The sequence below is a fragment of the Prunus avium genome, chromosome 6 (assembly GCF_965620075.1).
Source record: "Prunus avium chromosome 6, drPruAviu1.hap1.1, whole genome shotgun sequence".
In the NCBI taxonomy this organism is placed as follows: domain Eukaryota; kingdom Viridiplantae; phylum Streptophyta; class Magnoliopsida; order Rosales; family Rosaceae; genus Prunus; species Prunus avium.
The window spans coordinates 37,592,358-37,614,186 of NC_142289.1; the positions used below are offsets into that span (position 1 = coordinate 37,592,358).

Sequence of the window (21,829 nt, forward strand, 5' to 3'; positions counted from 1 at the left end):
CCATAAAAGTACTTTTTGACCTATCTATAATCATTTCCAAACTAAGTGATTATATGGAAAGTAATTTTTCATAAAAATGATTATTGACTTATCTAGAATAACTTGCAAATGATCCCCAATTAACGATCTAGAGTGAACCCAAAATAGTTTGCATTAGATAATTGGTACGATGAGACAAATTATTGATGAACCCCAATTGCAACAACCACCCCACAAAAATGAGATGAAAGGAAAAAAGAAGAGCAATGGCCAGGGGGATCTCTGCTAAACCTCAATGAATGGCTTAAATAAGACAAATTCAAACTTAATAATACATATTAATCTTGAATTAAACGTGATATTTTTGTCTTTTAGTAGAGGGGTTTGGGTTGGGGCCAATATCTTTCTATAAGAGAGACTCTTCCTTTCTTTTAGCACAGAATTAAAGAAAGTAATCCTTCGTTTTGATAACCTAAAATATAATTCCCACAGGCACAGCATCCGCAGGCTGCAGCAGCTAGCACGTCATGAATTATTTTATTTGTTCAGTTTCTCCCCAAGTGATGGAGGATTGTTTATTAAATTTTCTGGTTTTCTGTGAATGTGGAGGACCTAATTAAATATTATTCACATCTTGCTTTCGATTAAATTCCAGAATTGCTTTCACGACTTCGTACAGATGAGAGAGAATGAAGGACTTGTAACAATTGACTCGTATCATTCAGGCAAACAAATGGGGAGTTTGACTTTACGTGTGATTTATGGATGATTGTAGGTGTTCAAATTTATCTTAAGACTTACTTGCAAGTCCCAAACTTGTAATAAAGTTCGTTGTGCAACGATAGAAATGACAAATTTGTATTGAAAGTTAAACGTCAAAAGAAAATAAAATATCATAAATAGAAACAAACTACATCAAACTCCTAAAAAGTTCATAGGAACTATTACACTAAAACAAACTAAGAAGCAAGATCATCCTTCCACATCCTCTTGGGCAACCCGAAGAGAGCCATAGTGTGATACTAGCTAAACACAAAATGACACAACGACACACCGACTAAACCCTAAACCAAAATCACATTTTTATTCACACTAAACGTGTCATTTATAATACCATTAAATTAAGAGTTAGTCGGTATATATTCACAATAATTTTGCTTTACCATAGGATGTCGGCATGAAGCATGACCCGCGAAACTAAGTTTCATTAAAACGGAAAGAAAGAAAGGAAAAAAAAAAACCAAGTTTCCTTTGCCCAAAACTAAGCTGTCTCTGTCTAAAACAGCACCCACAGTAATAGTGGTCCAAAGCCATGACCTTGTGGTGGTCACCCCTGCGCACCAAAATAGCTTTACCGCTAAAAATGGGATTAGATTATGTTCTTTTCTGTCACATAAACCCCAGCCCCAGTTCTGTGTTGGCTAACACAATCCAACCATTTCTCTTGCTTTAATAATATTAGGACATGGTTCTGCTGGAATCAATGTGTATGCAATGCAGCCATTTCTCTCTTTTAGTATGGGGGTTCTTCTGTAAAAGTGACTAGTCTTCAGGGGCATTAATGGTTATAGAAAAATATAAACATGCCAAAGTCTGAGAGAGAGAGAGAGATAGAGAGTGACTTCTGGCCTCTGTTACTTCTGATTGGCTGAACTAATAGAAGAGGAAAAGAAAATGGTTTTTATTATTTTGGTTTGGAAAATGGTTTTTATTATTGTTTTCACTTTATTATATCTCTTCACTGACTGGCATCAACGAGAACATCACCACTCCCACTACCCCATACTAACCAGCAACAGCAGCACCTGTAGAGAACAGAAGCAAATCTCTAGAGAGAGAAAGATAGAGATTTGCTAGAAAGTATTAGAAGAGAGAGAGAGAGAGAGTATAAAGGTTTGTTTTTGTTATGGTTCTGTTCTTGCCGTTTTCTTTATCATCTTTTATTGTTTTGGATTTCAGTGGGCTGTTTTGATTTCTATGTTATCTTCTTGACTTGGGTGATTGATATTGCATAATAGAAAATTGGGTAGTTAGTAGATTGGAAAGTTGTGGGGATTTGTGAGGAAAATTTGGAGTGAATAGAACTTTATAGTGTCTGTTTTCCTCAGTTTCCTCAGTTTCAGCAGCTGCGTTTATAGCAGAATAAATTTTCATCCAAGTAAAGTTTACATGGATTCGGCTTTGGAGCTAAAATACTTGGGTTGAATCTTTGATTGCTTAGTCACTAAAGTTGGGTTCTTTTTTGTTCTGGGAATTCTGGCAGGGGAGAAGACAGAGTCTCAAGCTTTTGTTCCAATCCTCCTTTTGTAGAGGTTTTGATTTGATCTGGTCAGAGTAGAGTGAAAAGAAGAACCCAAAAGATAAATAGAAAAGAGGATTCTTTATTACTTTCTTCAAAGTTCCAGTCTTTGGATGAGAATTGAAGAATAAGGAAGCAATGGAATCAGATCTTCAACAGCATCATCATAAACCCCAGCAGCATATGAACTCTAGCTTGATGCGGTACCGATCAGCTCCCAGCTCATATTTCGCAAATATTTTGGACTCAGATTTTTGTGAACCATTGTTCAATCGGCCTTCTAGCCCTGAAAGTGAACGAATTTTCGCCCGGTTTTTGACTGGTGAAGTTGGTGGTAATGGTGGTGGGGGAGGAGGAGGAACAGAAGAAACTGCATCACATCACAAAGTGACAACACAGACCAATAACCAGCAAACACAGTTTATGGTGCCTAAGGTGGATAATGAAGCAGGAGTGATTCAACAGCAACAGCAGCAGCAGCAGAGCCATTTGAACAACTATTCTTCTGTTTCTCAGGGCTTTTACCAAAGTCCATCTTCAAAACCACCTTTGCCAAATCAGAGTTTGAATTCAGCTAATGAAGGAGCTTATTCAATGGGGACAAGTCAGTTGCCTTCAGTGAAAACTGGTGGTGTCACTAATTCGAATCTTATTCGGCATAGTAGCTCGCCTGCTGGACTATTCTCCCATATGAATATTGATGGTATGTTCTATTTTAGTCTTCTATTGCAGATTTCCTTGTTGTCTATTTGGTCCTTTGTAGTATAGATGAATCTCAGATGGAAAAAGTACTAACTCAAGTGACTTCAATTATTTTGAGGCAGATTTCTTTCCTTTCCGTTTAGCATGCTTAATGTTTTCACCATATGCAGAATAAAATTGGCTTTCTGTAATTTGAATTAATTAATTTTGTATAGCAAAGTAATGAACTTTGTATATCATTCTGATAAATCAGTTGGATATAGAGTGGCTTAAAGATAAAAAAAATATACAGCCAGTCTGCAGTTCATTTTCATATATAATAGCTTAAGAACTTTAATCTATGCAAATTTTTTGGAAAGAATCAATAAACATAATGGTTCTTGGCATTGTTTGTTTTTAGTCATAGTTTATTAAAAGAAGAAAAGATGGTATCAATTTGAGAATGATGCTGATGCTTAGCATTTGGCAGTGGCAGGCTATGCTGCATTGAGAGGCATGGGAAACTACGGAGCCAGTAATAGCACTAATGAAGAAGCATCTTTTTCTTCGACAAGCAGGTTGAAAAATTTCTCTTCTGGGCCACCATCTACATCAGGGCTAATGAGTCCAATTGCTGAAATTGGGAACAAAAGAATGCGATCAGATAATCAAGATTCTAGAGGTTTTGGTGATGGCTCGGGTAACAATTATGTCACTGGTTTCCCAATTGATTCGTGGGATGACTCTGCAATGATGTCTGATGATATTACACGCTCAGCAAGCTTTAGGGAAGATGATATCAAAGCATTTACTGGTTTAAGCCCATCAGAAACTCAGGTACCATATTAACTTTCAAATGTGCTTGGTTGTGTATAATTTGATGTCTGATATAATTTGTTGTTGTCATGCAGGATGTGGAGGCTGGAAATCGCCCTCCTACACTTCTGGCTCATCATTTGAGCTTGCCAAAAACATCAGCAGAGATGGCTGCCATTGAAAAGTTTATGCAGTTCCAAGATTCTGTGCCTTGTAAGATTCGAGCAAAGCGGGGTTGTGCCACACACCCAAGAAGCATTGCTGAGAGGGTAATATTTTAGTACCCTCAATATCACACATTGTACACTCATCTTATTGCTTTAAGAGTGTTTAATGAAAAGCTTGATAGGCACATGTATGATAATTAAAATGCTTAAGATGACTATTTTCGTCCTGTCAGGTAAGAAGAACTCGAATCAGTGAACGGATGAGGAAACTACAAGAGCTTGTACCTAACATGGACAAGGTAAAATTTTCACTTGCTTTTCTATTTATGAACTGGTTGGTGAGGACATCAGACTCAAGTATCTCATGTCTTTACTTTGCAGCAAACAAACACTGCAGACATGTTAGATTTGGCTGTTGAGTACATTAAAGACCTTCAAACCCAAGTCCAGGTATTTTGAGAAAAATAAAATCATGAATGAAAATTCACAAAGACTATTTAAATGTGTACTTGGATTTTTAATTTATTATTTCATTAATCTATCCTTTTCTCTGTTAATTTTTTCCAGACATTCTCAGACAATCGTGCTAAGTGTACCTGCTCAAGCAAGCAGCAGTAATAACACAAAAGTGTAGGAGAGACTTTGCCTATTATGTACAGGACCATTAGAAGTTGGAAAAGAAGATAGAAAGCTGTGCTGGGTCTCTTTTGAGCTGAAAAATTGATTGTAGGCTATTTATTTTGTGGGTGGAGGATAAAAAAAAGGGTGCTAAAAAGTTGCTGTAAGATCCAAACCTATTGATGGCATTAATAGAATGCAAGCTGTATAGTGTATTTTGTACTGGATGTGACGTTACATGTATTTCAACTGTGGAGCTCAAGCAATTTATCCTCTCCCCAGAGAGAGAGAGAGAGAGAGAGAGAGAGAGAGAGAGACATAGGTTTAGCTCTACCCCACACTTTCATGAAGTAAATGGAAATGCAGTCCCCATTGGGCAAACATGCTTTTTTTTGGCATAATTGGGGAAGAATGAGTGAAGCAAATTAAAGTTGACCTGAATAATAAATGAGCCTTCTCTTTGCTAAGTTCTCTGTTCAGCACTGGTTCCTGAGTTCTTATGGATTCTGTTATCTTCAACTCTTTGTGAGTTGGGGTTTAATTACATATGGATTTTGCTTATTGTTCTTGCACTGGTTGTTTTTATTGTTTTTATTTCTACTTTCTTGTCTGCAAGAACCCTCCTTTGGGGGTAGTGTTCTTTTTGTGTAATCTTGTATCTGTCTTCATATCAATGAATCTACTTTGTTCGCAAAAAAAATAAAAATAAATAAATGAGCCTTTTCTTTGCTTTAATATTTTTAGGTATCAAAGTCCATTCAGTCCAGGATATTATTTGTTCTTTTTACCCAATTTGTATTTAATATTGTAGGCTCTATTTGCCTCATTTCTGTCTTACCAACTTTTTCTCATTTGTAATCATTTGCAAGTCTTCATTTTGTTTGTTGATAAGAACTTGAATGGTTCATAAGCCTCTAGGAACAATGCCTGTGGAGGCCCAGATGAACCTCAAAAGAATTGCAGATTTATATGGCAGTAACATGACTGGGCTATAATGAGGGGGCGTGTGTGGGGACTTAAGTGAGGGGTTCAATCCAACTATTAAATTTCAACATTTTCAACTTACACATATTGTATTGGACCTCTCACTTAAGCCCCTCACCCATAACCTTCGTTGTAGCAGCTCTCGTAACATGACATTGGCACCCCAATTATTGACCTTGTCTTGTTCTATGCAGCAAGGGGACCATTTCTAGTTTCTTCATATAAAAGTGTTTATGGTTTTGTGGGGTTGGTTTGCTAATGAAAAATAGGGTATTGCCTTTTTGGTTTTGGCCTTCTTGAAATCTCCATGTAAAGCTGTACTGGCTTAGGAGTTTACACCAGAAATGTTCTGAATTGTGTCAAAAGAAGACTCAAACATTAGTTGGTTTTCAAGCTTTTCTTTTCCCTTTTTTTTGTTTTTTTCAACTTTGCTTTCATAAGCATGAAGTGGGAACTTTTAAGTTTGAAGCAAAGAGATAAGAAAAAACAGTTGATAAAATGAGATGCCTTGGTGAAGAAGGATTGCTGAAGAGTGGATAGGTGGCTATAGCTAGATTAACGGATGAGTCACCATCTGAATTTGGCCCAAATCCATGTAAGTGATTGCCATGTCATAACTGATGTCATGCCCCTCCCAAAATGCCTTTCCTTACACATGAAAGAAAGATTGCTTTCTAGTTGTTTTATTCCTTGTGGAAGGCAGGATGCCCCTATTTTCTCTCCTATTTTTTGGCATTTGGTAGTTAGAGGCACCATGAGAGAGAGAGAGAATCATGAAGTTACCTAACTTTTTTGAAGGGGGACCTTTTTCTTTCTAGCTGCATGATGAATCTACAGCCTCTCTAAGAGCATCTCCAAGGGAGATGTCAAATACCAAACATCAAATTTAAATTTGATGGCTGATGTGGCAATTTGACATCTTACATAGCTTTACACTCCACCGGATATGTCAAATTAAATTATTATTTTATTATATTTTAGTGTTGATTTATTTTTAATTAAAAAGAATAGAAAAGAAAAAAAAATAAAATATTCATTTGACATCTCGCTTTTGGGATGTCAAAAATAACATCTCAATCTTCAGCCTTCATTCCACATCAGCTTTGACACATTGGTTGGAGTGTGTGAGATGTTATTTCTAGCTGTTAAATGTCTATGTGGCACTTTTGACATATCGGTTGGAGATGCTCTAAGCAGTCAAAATACTGAAAATGGCATTTTGGTTTGATAAAACAGCAAAACAATTAATTTCCTTGTACAAGGTAGAATGCTAATTACCTTTGAAAAACCAGAGTTTAAATCCAAATCAAAACACAAGTATTCAGAAATTGAATGAAAAACTTGAATGAAAAACCACCCTCTCTCCTGAGCTTAGTTGACTTGAGGCTTTGCCAACGTATACTAAATCGTTTGGGCTTGGCCAATTTGGAGAATTTGGGGATTTTGGGCCTCTACAAGTCAATTGTATCAAAGAAAATGTTACATGGTTTGGCTATTTGAAGTTTTGCACCCATTGAATATTAAAAAAAAAAAGCTAATTAAATTTCTTTTTTATTCACAATTAGATATTTTTGTTTTCCGCTGAAGTGAGTTAGGTCAATTGATTATGGCCCACCCTTTTAGACCGAATATGTTTCAAATAAATTAGTTTATAAAGAGAGTTGTTAGCTGATTAGATTAGTTTGTAATTAAATTTTTTTACAATGAAAGTTACCCCCTTATTTGTAATTTTGTTTCATAGCATTCAATTTTATTTTTCATGAACGATTAATACAAAATGAAAATAGAAATACAAGCGAAGTGGGAAATCCATACATAAGTTCCATTCCAAATATGAGGGATTCATATAATGAAATCTTTAATATTCTCCATTTGTATGAGATTTTTCCTCTCTTTTCCAAAAATTGATTTAGGTGTCACTGATTTTGCAACTTTTTCTCATTTGGTTCGTATCACTTGGGACATGTTCTTATACGTACACCACAGTCAAGTGTCACTCATTTTGCAACCTTTTCTCATCTCTTACACATCACTTGGGGCATATTTTTATATATAAATCACGGTCAAAACCATTACAAACTTACCAAGTTAAAGCACTAATTGATAGAGTCTAGCCATCGGTTTTATTGAGAAAACAATTTCATTTTAACAATCTATTTGCATTATCCCCCACCCAAATACAATGCATTTTCACTATAAATTTTTAATTTTTTTAGTTTTTAAAGTGTACATTAGTATCAATATTCAATTATCAAGTAAATAATTAAAGAGTATAACATAACTATTAGAACATCAATTTGTGTGTGTATATATATATCGGATCCATTTTTGTGTAACGTTAGAGAAACTTTTGTTTTTTTTACAAAAAGAAAAATGAGATTAAAACAAGAAAAACAATTTTTTTTGTTGTTGGAAACAAGAAAAACAAATTGAAATCAGAAAAGTCGCAACTCAAAAAAAGGAAAAGAGAAAAATTCCAAGGTCTTAAGGGACGTTGGCCAAACGGTTATTGCGGTTTCCCTCTCGATTTTAAAAACATTTGAATTAAAAACTTCGCAACCCAACAAAAAAAAGATCACCGAAAAAAAAACAAAAACCAGACTTTGGCATTCAAAACCTGGTCGCTTCAATCACTCTCTCTCTCTCTCTCTCTCTCTCTCTCTCCTCTCCGCCACTCATGCCATGGAAGTAGCCCATCAAGACCTCGGCTTCGGCTTCGGCTCGGCTAGAGTCTCCTTAACCCCAATACCGGCACCCTCTTCTACGCGCCGCCTCTCCAGCAGCTTCAATGAGACGAGTCGACCCGTGCCTGCTCGTCGGAAGCTGGCATGGGTCTCCCTCGATGGTCTGCTTGTCAATGCCGACGAGGCCAGCTCGGCTCGAGCCATTAAAGGTGGCTTGAACCCCGAGCAAGCCGTGGCTTGGGAGCTGTTTAGCCCCATCCAGAGGTTCCTCTTTGTTGCCGTGATAAGTGTCGCCGCTGCAGAGTCGAAGAAAAACCGCCACATTACGCAGCTAACGAAATCTGTGGAACTTAGGGTTTGTGATAATTGAGCTTTAATTAATTAGGTTGATTGAATTTTCTCTTTAATTGTTGAATTGGGTTTGTTTCAAAAATGAATCTTTAGATTTTCTCAGTAATAAATGTTGGTACTTTGATGATTTCTTGCGTAATTCTTTATACTTATCTTAACGTTTCTTGTTATGGAGTTGTCATTGGACGTTTTTTTTTCAATATCAATTCCATTCTGATTTTATTCAAGATTTTTTTATGTGTTTGTCTAAATTCCCTTTGGATCTTGTAAAAGCTTGGTTTTTTTAACATTTATAATTTTAAATTTCTAAATTTAATAGAGGCCTACAGTCTACTTCTAAATTGACATATGATTATTTTTACTGATACTGCTTTTGGTTTTTGTTGTATTGTTTCAGATTTGATATTCCTTGAGTAAAACATCAATCTTTCTAGTCAATTGAATCTCCTTAGGATATTTTGTTAAATGCTGAGCAACTTCAATTGATGAAACATTGTTTCCTGAATCTATGAGTGATTATTTGTATTCTGTTACCAGGATCAGCTATTATCAAGCATGCAGCAGAAGCTTGACAGCCTGTGCGAGCAGATGAATAACATTAAGGACCACTCAGCAACCGTGGACCCTTCCACCCTCGAAAACGCAGAATTGCAACGCAATGAATCGTTTGGTTCTCATAAAATCAAATTTGTTGATTGTGGTTGTTGGCTTTGTGATCAACATCGTGACCTTCAAAATGGGTTGGGGGTAAGAATTTGTTCTATGTCAGCTAAATAGGTTCTTTAGTGTTATTTTGTAATGTAAACTAGGAAATCACAGTTTGTGATGGTAAGGCTGAAATCTTGAATCTTGCTCATCTCTTAATTTGGTATGAGGGTAACAATGTTTTTTTTTTGTCAGATGGGTAACAATGTTATGAAAGCCTCCAATGGGGATGAGATACTGCAATATAAAATGTCTCTCCCAATTGTACAAGAGCAAGAGGAGCGCCGTATGTCTGATTTATCAGACCTGGCATCAAGTGTCACTTCTGCTGCAGACATCCAGGTAATGGAAGGTTCCTATGTACATTTATCATTTCAAATTCATTGGACCTTTGTCAAGGAACTGATATAAAGATATAGCCATGCTGATATAAAGTTTATAATATTCTTATAGTTAAGCAAAGCATAGTTTTTGCAACAAAGGTAACCAAATATTCCATAAGTTTCTCGTTTAAACACTTGTTTCTCATAAAAATTTCTGGGTAGAAAAAGAGTTTCGAAGCTCTTAACTGATTTTCGTCCCAAGCAAATGTTGAACTGCTAGATCCATGTTTCAATGGCAGTTTTTAACTCACTTTCCTTTTGTTGCCATTCTTTCAATGCTATTTGAAAATTGTCACTACCCAATGGAATTATATGTTGCCTAAATTATCAAACAATTTCTATTTTCTAAGGTATCACTTTTCATGTGCTTGATGTAATTTGTTGTAATTTCCACAGCTAAACACCTTAGCCATTGAACAAGACATATACAATCTCAAGAAGGATTGTGAAGAGAAAGATGGGACTATACAGGACCTAACCACTTTACTCCAGTCATCTGAAAATGCTGGTTCAAGGGTAACCTCCCTGTTTTGTTCTCGTTTCCTTCTTTCCTTTCCAAATTTTTTCTTTGATTGATCTGGGTTATCCTTATCACTCATGACAGAGGATTGCAGAGTTGGAAGACATAATTCGTAGGAAGAACTCAACGATTACAAGACTAAAGAGGGACATGGTGGTTCTAGAACAAAAGGTAAGGAGCTGCTGGGTGAGACATGGTGTTTCAGAATTTAGGGAAAAGGTGTTTTGCCTTTTGAATTAATTATGTCTAAATATCTAAATACAGGTAGTACACCTTACAAGGCTTCAGAGACCCTCTTTCTCTTCCTCAAACTCACATGATATACAAATTCCGCACATGACAGACAACCTCCTTTATGATATGGATAGTACTACTAGCCCTTCATCCTCTGATTCAGACTGCTCTCCTGTGAATCGAACAAAAGCTCCTCCTAGTTCTGCATATCCAGAGGTTCCTCAGGTTCATGACTCTGTTTCAACAAGCCAAAAACTAGTGCCGGAAAAAGCCTCAATTTCTATGGTGAAACCAACTGCCAGTCACATAAAATATCAGTCATTGAATCCTCTAAAAGAGATAACTATGAATTCAAGGCCAGTACACTCAGTAAGCAAAAAACCACAGCCAATGAGTCCAAGGCCAGTACACTCAGTAAGCAAAAACTCTCAGCCAATGAGTCCAAAATCTCAACCAGCGAGTCCAAAATCTCAGCCAATGAGTCCTATAAAAAATTCCAGTACAATTCATTCTTCAAGGCCAAGGCAATTATCAGCTGGTGCAGATTCGAGAAAGATAATTAAAAGGCGTTCTCTCCCTGGACGAAAGGATGCTACTCCAGCAACTCCACAGAAGAGATGGGCTTAGTAAGGTAGAGGATGATGTTGTGATCAATATTAAAATGAATTTTGTAGGTCAATTGGGTAATATTTTTCTTTTCAAAAATTGTCTTTTGTCTTGGAACAAGTGGAAAAGGGACCCAACTACGTCTTCAATGAAGCTAAACTCTCAAAGCAAATGTATTCAAGAAGAGGGTCTAAGGTTTTCAACTTTTCTCATCTATTTTTGTTGTCTACCTTTTGTAGGTTGATGTGGAAAATGATGCATGCAATTTGGAGTTCATCCATCCCCGTGGATGATACTTTTGAGTAGATATAAGAATCAGGCTAGTATATATGTTATAGGTGCTGAGAGATTTTTGAATTGTCATGTTAATGATGCTGCTGTCGTTAGATATAGAATTGCAGAGCTGCAGAACTTGGGAACATGGCTCTTTCGGTAGAAGATGATCTCATTATTTTACAGTAAATTATGTTTTATACAGCATGAATGTGGAAACTTGTGGTGCAAGTCAATCAACCCATAGATGTTCCAGTCAATACCCACATAGAGGAGAGAGAAGGGGGTAGAAATGATGATGTAGATGACTCGCTTTGTAAGTTGCTGTGACCAATCTTCCCTAGATGTTTGCATTGATTATTTAAGAAAAACAGCAATGGAATAGCAGCTAAACAAATTTTTCTAACCCTTGGAAGAGCATGTGATAAATAACCTGAACAAAAACAGTGACATTCTTCACTATAGTATTTCCCCCCATTTCCTTTCTAAATAGAAGAATGTTTAGGCTACATTGATTTACATACTGAAAATTTAATAGTAAGGCCAGCATGACATCTGTTCTTGAAATTGAAGCACTATACTCTAGGCCACTGTGGACTCACAACCTGCACATGCAAATAATTCATTAACACATAACCTTCTCATTTAGTTACTTGGAAAATGTACTCTAGTTATCTAACCTCAAGTGTGCTAAAAACTAATCGCATTCGACTTGCAACAACTGAAGGTTCCTCAGCATGTCCAACCACTGCCATTTGCTCTAGTTGAAGAGTCTTTACCGGAAGCCTTCAACAAAAAATTTATGCAAAAAGGCGAACCTTCAGAAACTACTTATATTGTGAGAAAACAGTAGTTAAAAATGCTTGATAGTCTTATTGAAAAGGCCAAATGGAAGTTGATAATTTGCTGTCTTAGCATGAAGTGCTTGAGGAACATATGCATTGGTGAGCTTGCATAAGAAATTACATGAATTTCAAGCAAGGATTTGGACACATCAATGCATCCATGTTTAATACGAATAACAATATATAACTCAAAGTAGGAATTGACTATGCTGAAAGCATCTTACCATGCCATTCCTCTCACGTAATACGCATTTGCTATGAGTGCACAAAAACCTTTCCACTTAAGCCTTTCTTCATCTGACACTGGAGGTGTGGATGACCACCTAACTATTGTAGGCTGTGGTGTACACAGGATGGTGATGAATATAATGCTCAACCACAGAATGCACTCCTCAACCTGCATTGTGAAAACAAAAAGGGAGAATGGAATTCCACTTAGTTAACTAGTCACCTCACACACAGTAGAATGTATGACCAACAGAAGCCTTAACACGCATTGCCAGCCTCTCAAATTTCCGGCACTAGACGATGACTAGTAAATAGATCTCAAATATGAACAGATTAACCTCTTTGTTTCTAAGGAGAATGGCTACAGAATTAATTTTTACAATCTTAAGACAATCAGATAACTTATGAATATATGCTAAACAAGGTTCCATTTTAATTCGAGTTCAAGGAGGAAGGAGTGACTTACCTCTTCTGATGCAATCTTGGATTTCAAACTGGTGGTTCCACCATAGCTTTGTATTCCTTCAATTTCAACACCAGATTCTTTCATATCAACAAGTTCTTTCCTTAACCCCTCATCTGTGCAGCCCAGCGCATATGCATTCACCCCAGCACTGATGAACTCCTGATCAACCAAAAACAAACACGGTAATCGGAAAAGAAAGTATACAAAGCAAACCTCACAAATATGCAGTTCATGAAAAACACTGAAAGTACTTTTAGGTTGGCACCTCCTCCACGGTCAACCACATTCCTGTACCGCCTAAACAAACTGATTGCTATGTTGCGTGAGGATCGATACTCATCATCTGATGAACTCGAATCATGCATCCTGCACTGTAATGGGTCATAGTAAAACACATAAAACACTCCAATAAATCCCAAAAGAAAAAAAAAATTCTTTGAGAAAAGAGAGAAACTAGCACAAACACTTACAAGCCATTTCTTGGGGCTGTTTAGCTGAACACGGTTTCTCCAAGAAAAGCAGGAGGCAGAGAGTATAGAATTACAAGGAGCTCCAGTTGAGCTAAGACAAATTGAAATTTTGTTCAAGAAATTCACATGGGTAGTCTTGCAGGGCAATGCCTCATGCAGTTGTATATTTGAGTCTAAGCATGTAATAGCTCCTACAGCATACACCATCAGCATGGTTGCAGTACTTGGACCATGACAAAGCAATAACCTTTAAGAAAACCCAAAAACCAAAATCAAAATTAAGCAACACCCAATAGTTTTCTAATCACAAACAAGCACATATGTAATGAAAATTGATTGATTGAAGTGAAATATGAAACCTGGGAAAGAAAGCTTGCTGCTTTATCTGTTCTGCTCCTCAATTTTCCCGGGAACCAAACATGGTCTTGACAGAAAGAAATGATATCCAAATAAGGATTTTTGGGGATGTTATTGAATATTTGAGGGACTCTGAGGCCACCAATTATCATATGGAGATGGAGAGATTCCATTTGATTCTAAATTTCGAGAATATTTCTGGCTGCTAATTGTTAACTGGCGTATGAGAATCCTCCTCTGCTTTGGCGGATTTTTCCCAGCTTGTTATTACCCTGACAACGACGTCGCTTCACTCGTCATTGATTTACTAGTTTTTGTCTTGTGACAGACTATAAAGCAGGCAACTTTCAAATATATTTCACAAGCGACGCCGTTTCGCTCAGCAAGTGACAATTACATATCGCAGGATTCATCAGATCCGTTCATCATACGTCTAGTTTCAGATATCTAAAATTATAAATTAATATAGATTCGGTTTATGTGATTTTTAAATGAGTGTTGTTAAACGAACTCAAAATTAACTGATTACATCCTACTATCAAATTATTTATTGAATTACAAATTTATCCTAATATAAAATGACCAAAAAGGATTGTGAAACAAATGTAATATTTTAATAATTATAAATACACCTTACTCACCATATTCAACCTACAACCATTGCCGTCTTTATTATTCCCAATTTCTCCAAAGGAATTAATCACATCTCCAAAGATGATGGTCATTAGAGGCAAAGAGGCCCCATTTCCAATAGCACTGATTGTACCTGTTCGCTTCACTTTGCAAAACCCAAGGGAGGTGTCGTATAGTAGTGTAGCTCGGAAGTCCGAGTGTCGTATCCACAGAGAGCAGTGTAAAGAAAATAACAGAGATGAAAAAGAACAAGTGTGATTGAGAGGTTGATTTATGCAAGATTTGATTTAAAGAAAATTTAATTGATTAAAACACTAAGGCATTGGGTTTCCACTTTTAACATAAGCATGCAACTCTTAATAATTTGATCCACAAAATATTTTCCTTTGTAGTTGTTCAAAATAATTAAAGCTCTTTTTAATTTCCTTTAGAAGTATTCTAAGCATAACTTGTACCATTGGCAACAAACTATCAAAAAAATAAACTTCATCGAAATTCTATTAATCTTTAGTAATTCTCTTCTCTTTTAAAAGCATGAAAGTTTTTACTACACAATGGGAAAAACATGATTGAACCCATGAAATAGATTATCAAACATTCATCAATTAATTAAAAAGAAAACTACAAATTCCATTTGAACAAAAACTACAAATTCACATTAAAGCTTAAGTTTGGATCAAACTAATAACAATTACACACTCATATTAAAAGCTTTCCCCCTAGCCTTAGCTAGGGAGTTAGTTCCCCATAAAATAAAACTAAAAACAAAAATTAAAACTTAGAAAGATGGAGGGAAGAGAGAAAGCTCAAGAGTTGTGGAGCTTGGTGTGATTTTACAATGCCATAGCTCCTCCTATTTATAAGAAAATGAGAGCAATTCTAAATTCATTAAATCCCTCCATTCATGAATTCAATATGTATTCCACTTGCATCAAACCAATTGCCAATTTGCTTCCATTACTTATTCCATAGTGTTGATGACTCCATTCTCCAAATTCTTCATCTTTCAATGCACAACTGTAACCCATCTCTTCATTGTTTCTTCTTTTCTTCAATTGTTGCTCCACTTCTACTTGCTTTTGTTATTCAATCTTTTCTTTTGGTTAAGTGTTGCACCTCTTCTCATCATCCTTCATTTCATTTGCTTAACTCACAATTTTAATAGTTCATGATTCCACATCTTCAAGCCACCATCATGTTTGTTGCTTCATCCACTCCATGCATGAATTGAATATGTCTTCCACTTGAACACTTGATCAAGCACTTACATGCATTTCTCTTCTCTTTGGCAAGGTGGTGCATCTTGCAATCTTTTTAATAAATCTTGCCACCATTTGCCTACTAGCATCCAATAATCTTCTTCAACCTTAAGATAAAATAATGAAATCATCATCAATTATGTAATGGGTATGTAAGCAAGTGCAAAAGTGAAAAACAAACCTAATTAACTAAAATTGTAAGAAAATCAATTACTAACAAATATATTTAGGGATAATAAATGTGATAGTTTATGTGCTCATCAAATACCCCCAAACCTATAATTTGCTAGTCCTCGAGCAAACTAAAATTTAAAAACTAAGCATAAATGAAAACTAACTAAGCCACTTTTGTAGGGATCTCGATTGCATTTAGCATATGCAATAAGCCTTTAAACCTCTAGGTTGCCCTAGTGGACGAGTTGTAGTCTCGTGAGGGTTTTCAGGGATGATACCCACAAACATCTGAAATTTTAAGTAACTCTCCTGCCAAATCATCATCAAGAATGTTAAAGCTCAAAAACCAAAATTCTCAATTCATGAACAAATTTAAAAGAGCGAACACAAATCCAAAACTTTAAGTTCTCCCTGTCTAAAGTCAAAGTCATTTATCACCATTAATAAACTTTTCATTTGCTTTCTTTGGTGTAAAGTGAACTAACACAGTTGAGAAGACAAAAATTCAATCATAATCACACCATCCTTGCTATCTTAGATTTTTTTATTTTTTTAATAATAAATATATACATGCAATTATGTGGACTGTGCAATGTTTAACTCCCTTAAGCTTTCTAATTAACCCATGTAGCGAGTGTTAGGCCAATGACTCTCAAACACAAAGGCTTTAAGGCATTAGGTGTTGATACACCCCGATGAGCTTAATAACTCGAGTTAAAAAGGCTACAAAGCTAAACAAGTCACACATGCATTTTATTTTTTTATTTTTTTTATTTTTAAGAACTTCACGGTTTGACGCGAACACTCACTACTGATTAGGCAAGAGGCCCGGTTACTAAGTGAAAGTTCTCTTTTTATTCTTTTTATTCTTTCTTTCTTTTTTCTTTTTTTTTTTTTTTAAGACAACAAGGATAAATACAATAAATCTCAAACTCTATCTTCTCAAGCGCATTAGTGTGAGTGTGAATTTTTCAAAGCTTAGCTCATAAATCATTCATTAAGTAGAAATAAATGAAAAAGACTAAAGACTGGATTAGTTATCGTATCGCTCAAGTGTTCTCAATTTTAAACTCATGCATGAATATCAAATCTCAATTTAATGCAAATATATTTCGATGACAACAAGCATAGAGGTTTTTTTTTTTTAAATTTTAAATTTTTTTTTTTTAATTTTTTTAAGGAGAAAATTTTAGAAACAAATTGTGATAACTAATTCCACTCCCCCCCATCTTGAATGAAACATTGTCCTCAATGTGTAAAACTTAGAAATAAGCAATGTTTCAATGGAATCCTCAAAACTCAATCTAGACAAATGATCAGCCACTACATTTTCTACTCCCTTTTTGTCTTTGATTGTGATGTCAAATTCTTGAAGTAGTAGGATCCACCTAATCAGTCGAGCTTTAGCATCTTTCTTTTCAAAAAGGTATTTTAAAGCTGCATGGTCAGTGAAAATAACAATAGGTGATCCAACTATATAAGAACGAAACTTATCCAAAGCAAATACCACAGCAAGGAGTTCTTTTTCAGTTGTAGAATAATTCATCTGAGCACTGTTCAAGGTTCTGCTTGCATAATGGATGACATGTGGCTTCTTATCCTTTCTTTGCCCTAAAACAGCTCCAACCGCAAAATCACTGGCATCACACATAATTTCAAAAGGTAAAGTCCAGTTAGGTGGTTGCATAATTGGAGCAGATGTGAGCATTTCAATTAATTTATCAAAAGCCTTTTGACATGAATCAGACCACTCAAATTTACTGTCTTTTAATAGGAGATTACACAAGGGTCTAGATATTGCACTAAAATTCTGAATAAATCTCCTGTAAAAACCAGCATGACCTAAAAATGATCTGACATCTTTAACCGTTTTTGGAACTGGCAATTTTGAAATTAATTCAATTTTAGCTTTATCCACTTCAATTCCTTTATTAGAAACAATATGACCAAGAACAATTCCAGAAGAAACCATAAAATGACATTTCTCCCAATTTAAAACAAAGTTTTTCTCCTGGCATCGAACCAATACTTTTTCCAAATTACTCAAGCAATTATCAAAAGAATCACCGAAAACAGATATATCATCCATGAAAACTTCAAGAAATTGCTCAACCATATCGCTGAAAATACTGATCATGCATCTTTGAAAAGTAGCAGGAGCATTACATAATCCGAAAGGCATTCTATGAAAAGCAAAAGTACCAAAAGGACATGTAAAAGTAGTTTTGTCTTGATCTTCAATGGCAATTTCAATTTGATAATAGCCTGAGTATCCATCTAGGAAACAATAAAATTCATGACCGGCTACCCTTTCTAAGATTTGATCAATAAAAGGTAAAGGGAAATGGTCTTTTCTAGTTGCAGAATTTAGCTTTCTATAATCAATGCACATGCGCCAACTTGAAACAACTCTAGTAGGTATCAATTCATTCTTATCATTTTTAACCACAGTTATGCCAGATTTCTTAGGTACAACTTGAGTAGGACTTACCCATTTACTATCAGAGATGGAATAAATAATACCTGCATCTATTAATTTCAACACCTCAGTTTTAACAACATCTTTCATGATTGGGTTTAACCTACGCTGTGCCTCCCTGGAAGACTTGGCTTCATCCTCTAAAAATATTTTATGAGTACAAACAAGAGGACTAATTCCCTTAATGTCAGCAAGAGTCCAACCAATGGCAGATCTATGAGAATTCAACACATTAAGTAACTTACCTTCTTGCAAAGAGTCAAGTTCAGAAGATATTGTTCGGTTCATTTTTTACACATGATTTTTCATGTTATTCACCCACTATTTTGAGTTAGTTCTTGACATTTTATAGCTTTTTACTTCTTTTTTGTGTTTTCTTAGATTTTACCTTGGTTGTGATGAAAATGAGCTAAAAGTGCATTATTAGTTATAAATTCTGTTTTTGTTCATTTTCGTAGGTCAACTTCTTGGCCTGGGATCAACATGGTCTGGTGCTCGGATGAGGTCATGATCTTCATGAGACTTGTTCCAATGGATGTTAACTACAACATATCCAAATTTGAGCTCCATTGGACAAGTATTGCCTATCCAACCAATCCAGCATGTTACCACAGCTCTGGAAATCCGGATTTGGCCAGCTTTTACCTCCTTTGTGTCATCTTAATTTCTTGTTACCATAACTCTTGGTAACAAGGAATTACCTTTGTAAATGAGATATTTTCTGAAGCTTTTGGCATCTTTGTGAGGACAAAGCTTCATCATGGCAAGGGGACAAGGGCAAAGGCTTTAAGGAAAGTATGAGTTTTATATTATATTTGTGAGCTGGAAATTGATGGGCAATGGAAAGGAAAGTGCAATCAGATTTTGGGAGAGGTTTTGAACGTGGGTAGCCAATTCATTCTATGATTCTACACATTGAGAGCAGATTTTGGAGAGTTTGGAGCTAGGAGAAGCCAAGGTGCAGCCAAGCAAAGTGGAGAAGAAGGCTTCCACCATTGATGACCTTGAAGCTTTCATCATTTTCTCAAAATCTGTAAACTCTTTCTAATTTTATTTTGAATTTGTATTTGGAATAAGTATGAGCAACTAAACTCCATAGCTAGGGCTTAGGTTGAAGCCCTAAACATGATTACCTTATTGTTTTGATACTTGAGTGTATGAATTTCTAGATATTGTTGATGAATTCCAATTCACCAAATTAATCTATCCTTGATGTGTGTTTTTCCTTGGTTGGCCATCTTTGAAAGCATGCTTCTTGAGATTGTTGGGATTATGTGTATCTTCATGTTATCCTAAGCAATAAATGGATGAAGTAAGAATCATCCATGTGAATTGGTTTCTTGAATACCTAATGTAAACACCATGCTATTAGGATTCTTGTGATGTTCATATTCTCTTTGAACTTAATGGGTTCTCCTTGTAATTGAATCGAAGTACGAACCATACCTAGGTTCGGTTATGGGGAGGGCACAAGTATTGTAGCACGAACCATGCACTTTACGTATATTAGAGAGAATCAATGCGTCTTGAGCCACGACCCATGGTCTTGATTGCGAACATCTTCATCAACACATTTAGAGTTCATCACTTGAGTATTCATGAACTTTGGTATAATTGTTTAGGGTGGATTCCGAAACCCTAGTGTTTGTTACATTTTAATTTCACAATTTGATAATTCATCTCTGCTATTCTCATTTAAATTCAAAGTCCATTTACTTTCATGCAATAGAAATAGGTCACTTGAACCAAACCAAAACCCCTCCCCCCCAATGTGTGTGTGAGTTGTGTGTTTGATACGTTGTGTGTCTTGTTTACTGAATTCTGTTTATTTTAGTAACTGTTTTGGACTTTTGGTCCGCGTTGTGTTCTTCCATTTTCTGTGCTGATTCCAACCGTATAAAGAACGTGAAATTTGGATAAACGGTTGGAAAGTTATAGGCAAAACACTGGACAGAGGTCGAAACTGGAAAAATAGAAAAACGAATCTGTCCAAATGGTGATAAAAGGGTGATAGAAAGTGCTGTTTGTGTTTTTCTCTAGTTTTCTTGTATTGTTTCATTTCTTTTACACTTCTTTACTCATTTTTAGTTTCCATTTTGCATTTGTGGTGTGTCAATTAAGTGTTCTTTACGTACTCAAATTAGAACTTATAGGAAGCCGACAAGTTCTTCGTGGGATCGACCCCGTACTTACATAATCTATACTTCGATAGATCCGTGCACTTGCGGGTATTTTTAATTGGTTGTTTGCACATTAATTTGTGTCCTCTTAGGAATGCAACAGATATTACCACTGGAAAAGTGTTGTTGGCCCCCAAGAATGCATGTTTAAGTCCCATGGGTAAAGGCTTCAATTCTAGATTAGGAACTTCCACATTTGATGGCAATGTCTTTTCCTTCCGAGGTGGAAGCTTCTCAAACCTTGGCGTCCATTTATCAACCTGCAAGGAATTAAATAATGAATTAAGATAAGCAATTTCCGGATCCTCAAGTAATTCAGATTCTTTAGAATTCAATAAAAGATCCTCTAAAGGTTCAGAAATACTGGTCTTCTCAAATTGATCTTGCACAAGAGCTTCAATCAAGTTCACCACTGCACAATCATCATCTTCATAAGGTCGCCTGAAAACATTAAAAATGTTAATTTCCAATGTCATGTTACCAAAACTGAGTTTCATTACCCCACTTCTGCAACTAATGTGTGCGTCACATGTAGCAAGGAAGGGACGCCCTAAAATGACAGGAATTTCATTTTCAGAATGCAAAACAGGTTGTGTATCTAAAACAACAAAGTCAACAGGGTAGTAAAATTTGTCCACTTGGACCAACACATCCTCAATTACCCCTCTCGGCACTCGTACAGAACGATCAGCAAGTTGCAACTTCATTGTTGTGGGCTTCAATTCACCAAGACCTAACTGCAAATATACTGAATATGGCAATAAATTTACACTAGCCCCCAAATCAAGCAAAGCACAATTGATGTAATTTTTTCCAATTACACATGAAAGAGTAGGACTTCCTGGATCTTTGTATTTAGGAGGGACCTTATGTTGCAATAATGCACTCACATGTTCAGTCAAAAATGCAGTTTTCTTCACCTGATGCTTTCTTTTAAATGTGCACAGATCTTTTAAAAATTTAGCATATGAAGGGATCTGTTTAATAGCATCTAACAAAGGAATATTAACTTTGACTTCTTTAAAGACATCCAAAATTTCGGAATTTTGATTCAATTTCTTTGGAGGATTTAAAGCTTGAGGAAAATGAGCAGGAAAATGATATTCATTTGATTCATTCAAGTTGGACATGTTAAGTTTATCATTATTCTTAGATTTTTCAACTTCCTTCGGTGAAGGTGTGTTATCAATTATTTTACCACTTCTAAGAGCAATGACAGACTTAGCATGTTCAATTGAGGTTTCACACGAATTAACATTCTTTGGATTTGGTTGAGTTTGAGAAGGAAATTTTCCTTTTTCATTTATTGCAAAAGAATTTGTCAATTTAGAAATTTGGCTTTTAATTTCTTTATTTTCTTCAACCATTTGACCAAACAAGGTATCATACCTTTGATTTTGCTTCTGTTGTTCCTGCATAAATGCTTGAAGAGTATCGC

General features: G+C 35.7%; 3 protein-coding genes across 3 annotated transcripts; 2 read left to right on the forward strand and 1 right to left on the reverse strand.

The window, feature by feature from the left end:
- Positions 1-1,377: 1,377 nt before the first annotated feature.
- LOC110756803 (transcription factor bHLH122) lies at positions 1,378-5,027 on the forward strand. The gene is made up of 7 exons (XM_021958260.2): positions 1,378-1,872; positions 2,243-2,981; positions 3,450-3,796; positions 3,871-4,044; positions 4,176-4,241; positions 4,324-4,392; positions 4,510-5,027. The coding sequence occupies exons 2-7, from the start codon at positions 2,417-2,419 to the stop codon at positions 4,558-4,560; spliced, it is 1,272 nt and encodes a 423-aa protein (XP_021813952.1). The 5' UTR covers positions 1,378-1,872; positions 2,243-2,416; the 3' UTR covers positions 4,561-5,027.
- A 3,079-nt stretch (positions 5,028-8,106) lies between these two features.
- Positions 8,107-11,504, forward strand: LOC110756802 (inactive rhomboid protein). Its single transcript, XM_021958259.2, has 7 exons — positions 8,107-8,583; positions 9,117-9,326; positions 9,480-9,626; positions 10,064-10,183; positions 10,272-10,358; positions 10,452-11,052; positions 11,267-11,504. The coding sequence occupies exons 1-6, from the start codon at positions 8,227-8,229 to the stop codon at positions 11,046-11,048; spliced, it is 1,518 nt and encodes a 505-aa protein (XP_021813951.1). The 5' UTR covers positions 8,107-8,226; the 3' UTR covers positions 11,049-11,052; positions 11,267-11,504.
- A 185-nt stretch (positions 11,505-11,689) lies between these two features.
- LOC110756804 (orotidine 5'-phosphate decarboxylase) lies at positions 11,690-13,901 on the reverse strand. The gene is made up of 7 exons (XM_021958262.2): positions 13,669-13,901; positions 13,310-13,556; positions 13,091-13,210; positions 12,840-12,998; positions 12,370-12,542; positions 11,981-12,086; positions 11,690-11,905 (listed from the first exon to the last, which is right to left on the reverse strand). Exons 2-7 carry the CDS (start codon positions 13,520-13,522, stop codon positions 11,876-11,878), a joined length of 801 nt encoding a protein of 266 aa, XP_021813954.1. The 5' UTR covers positions 13,523-13,556; positions 13,669-13,901; the 3' UTR covers positions 11,690-11,875.
- Positions 13,902-21,829: the final 7,928 nt, after the last annotated feature.

Coding starts and splice junctions, on each gene's coding strand:
- LOC110756803 (XM_021958260.2), top strand. CDS start 2,417: ATGGAATCAGATCTTCAACAGCATCATCATAAACCCCAGCAGCATATG. Junction 4,045..4,175: donor CAAGAAGCATTGCTGAGAGG/GTAATATTTTAG, acceptor TCGTCCTGTCAG/GTAAGAAGAACTCGAATCAG. Junction 4,242..4,323: donor TTGTACCTAACATGGACAAG/GTAAAATTTTCA, acceptor TTTACTTTGCAG/CAAACAAACACTGCAGACAT.
- LOC110756802 (XM_021958259.2), top strand. CDS start 8,227: ATGGAAGTAGCCCATCAAGACCTCGGCTTCGGCTTCGGCTCGGCTAGA. Junction 8,584..9,116: donor CGAAATCTGTGGAACTTAGG/GTTTGTGATAAT, acceptor TTCTGTTACCAG/GATCAGCTATTATCAAGCAT. Junction 10,359..10,451: donor TGGTGGTTCTAGAACAAAAG/GTAAGGAGCTGC, acceptor ATCTAAATACAG/GTAGTACACCTTACAAGGCT.
- LOC110756804 (XM_021958262.2), bottom strand. CDS start 13,522: ATGCTGATGGTGTATGCTGTAGGAGCTATTACATGCTTAGACTCAAAT. Junction 12,999..13,090: donor GAGGAGGTGCCAACCTAAAA/GTACTTTCAGTG, acceptor TTGGTTGATCAG/GAGTTCATCAGTGCTGGGGT. Junction 12,087..12,369: donor TACGTGAGAGGAATGGCATG/GTAAGATGCTTT, acceptor TTTTTGTTGAAG/GCTTCCGGTAAAGACTCTTC.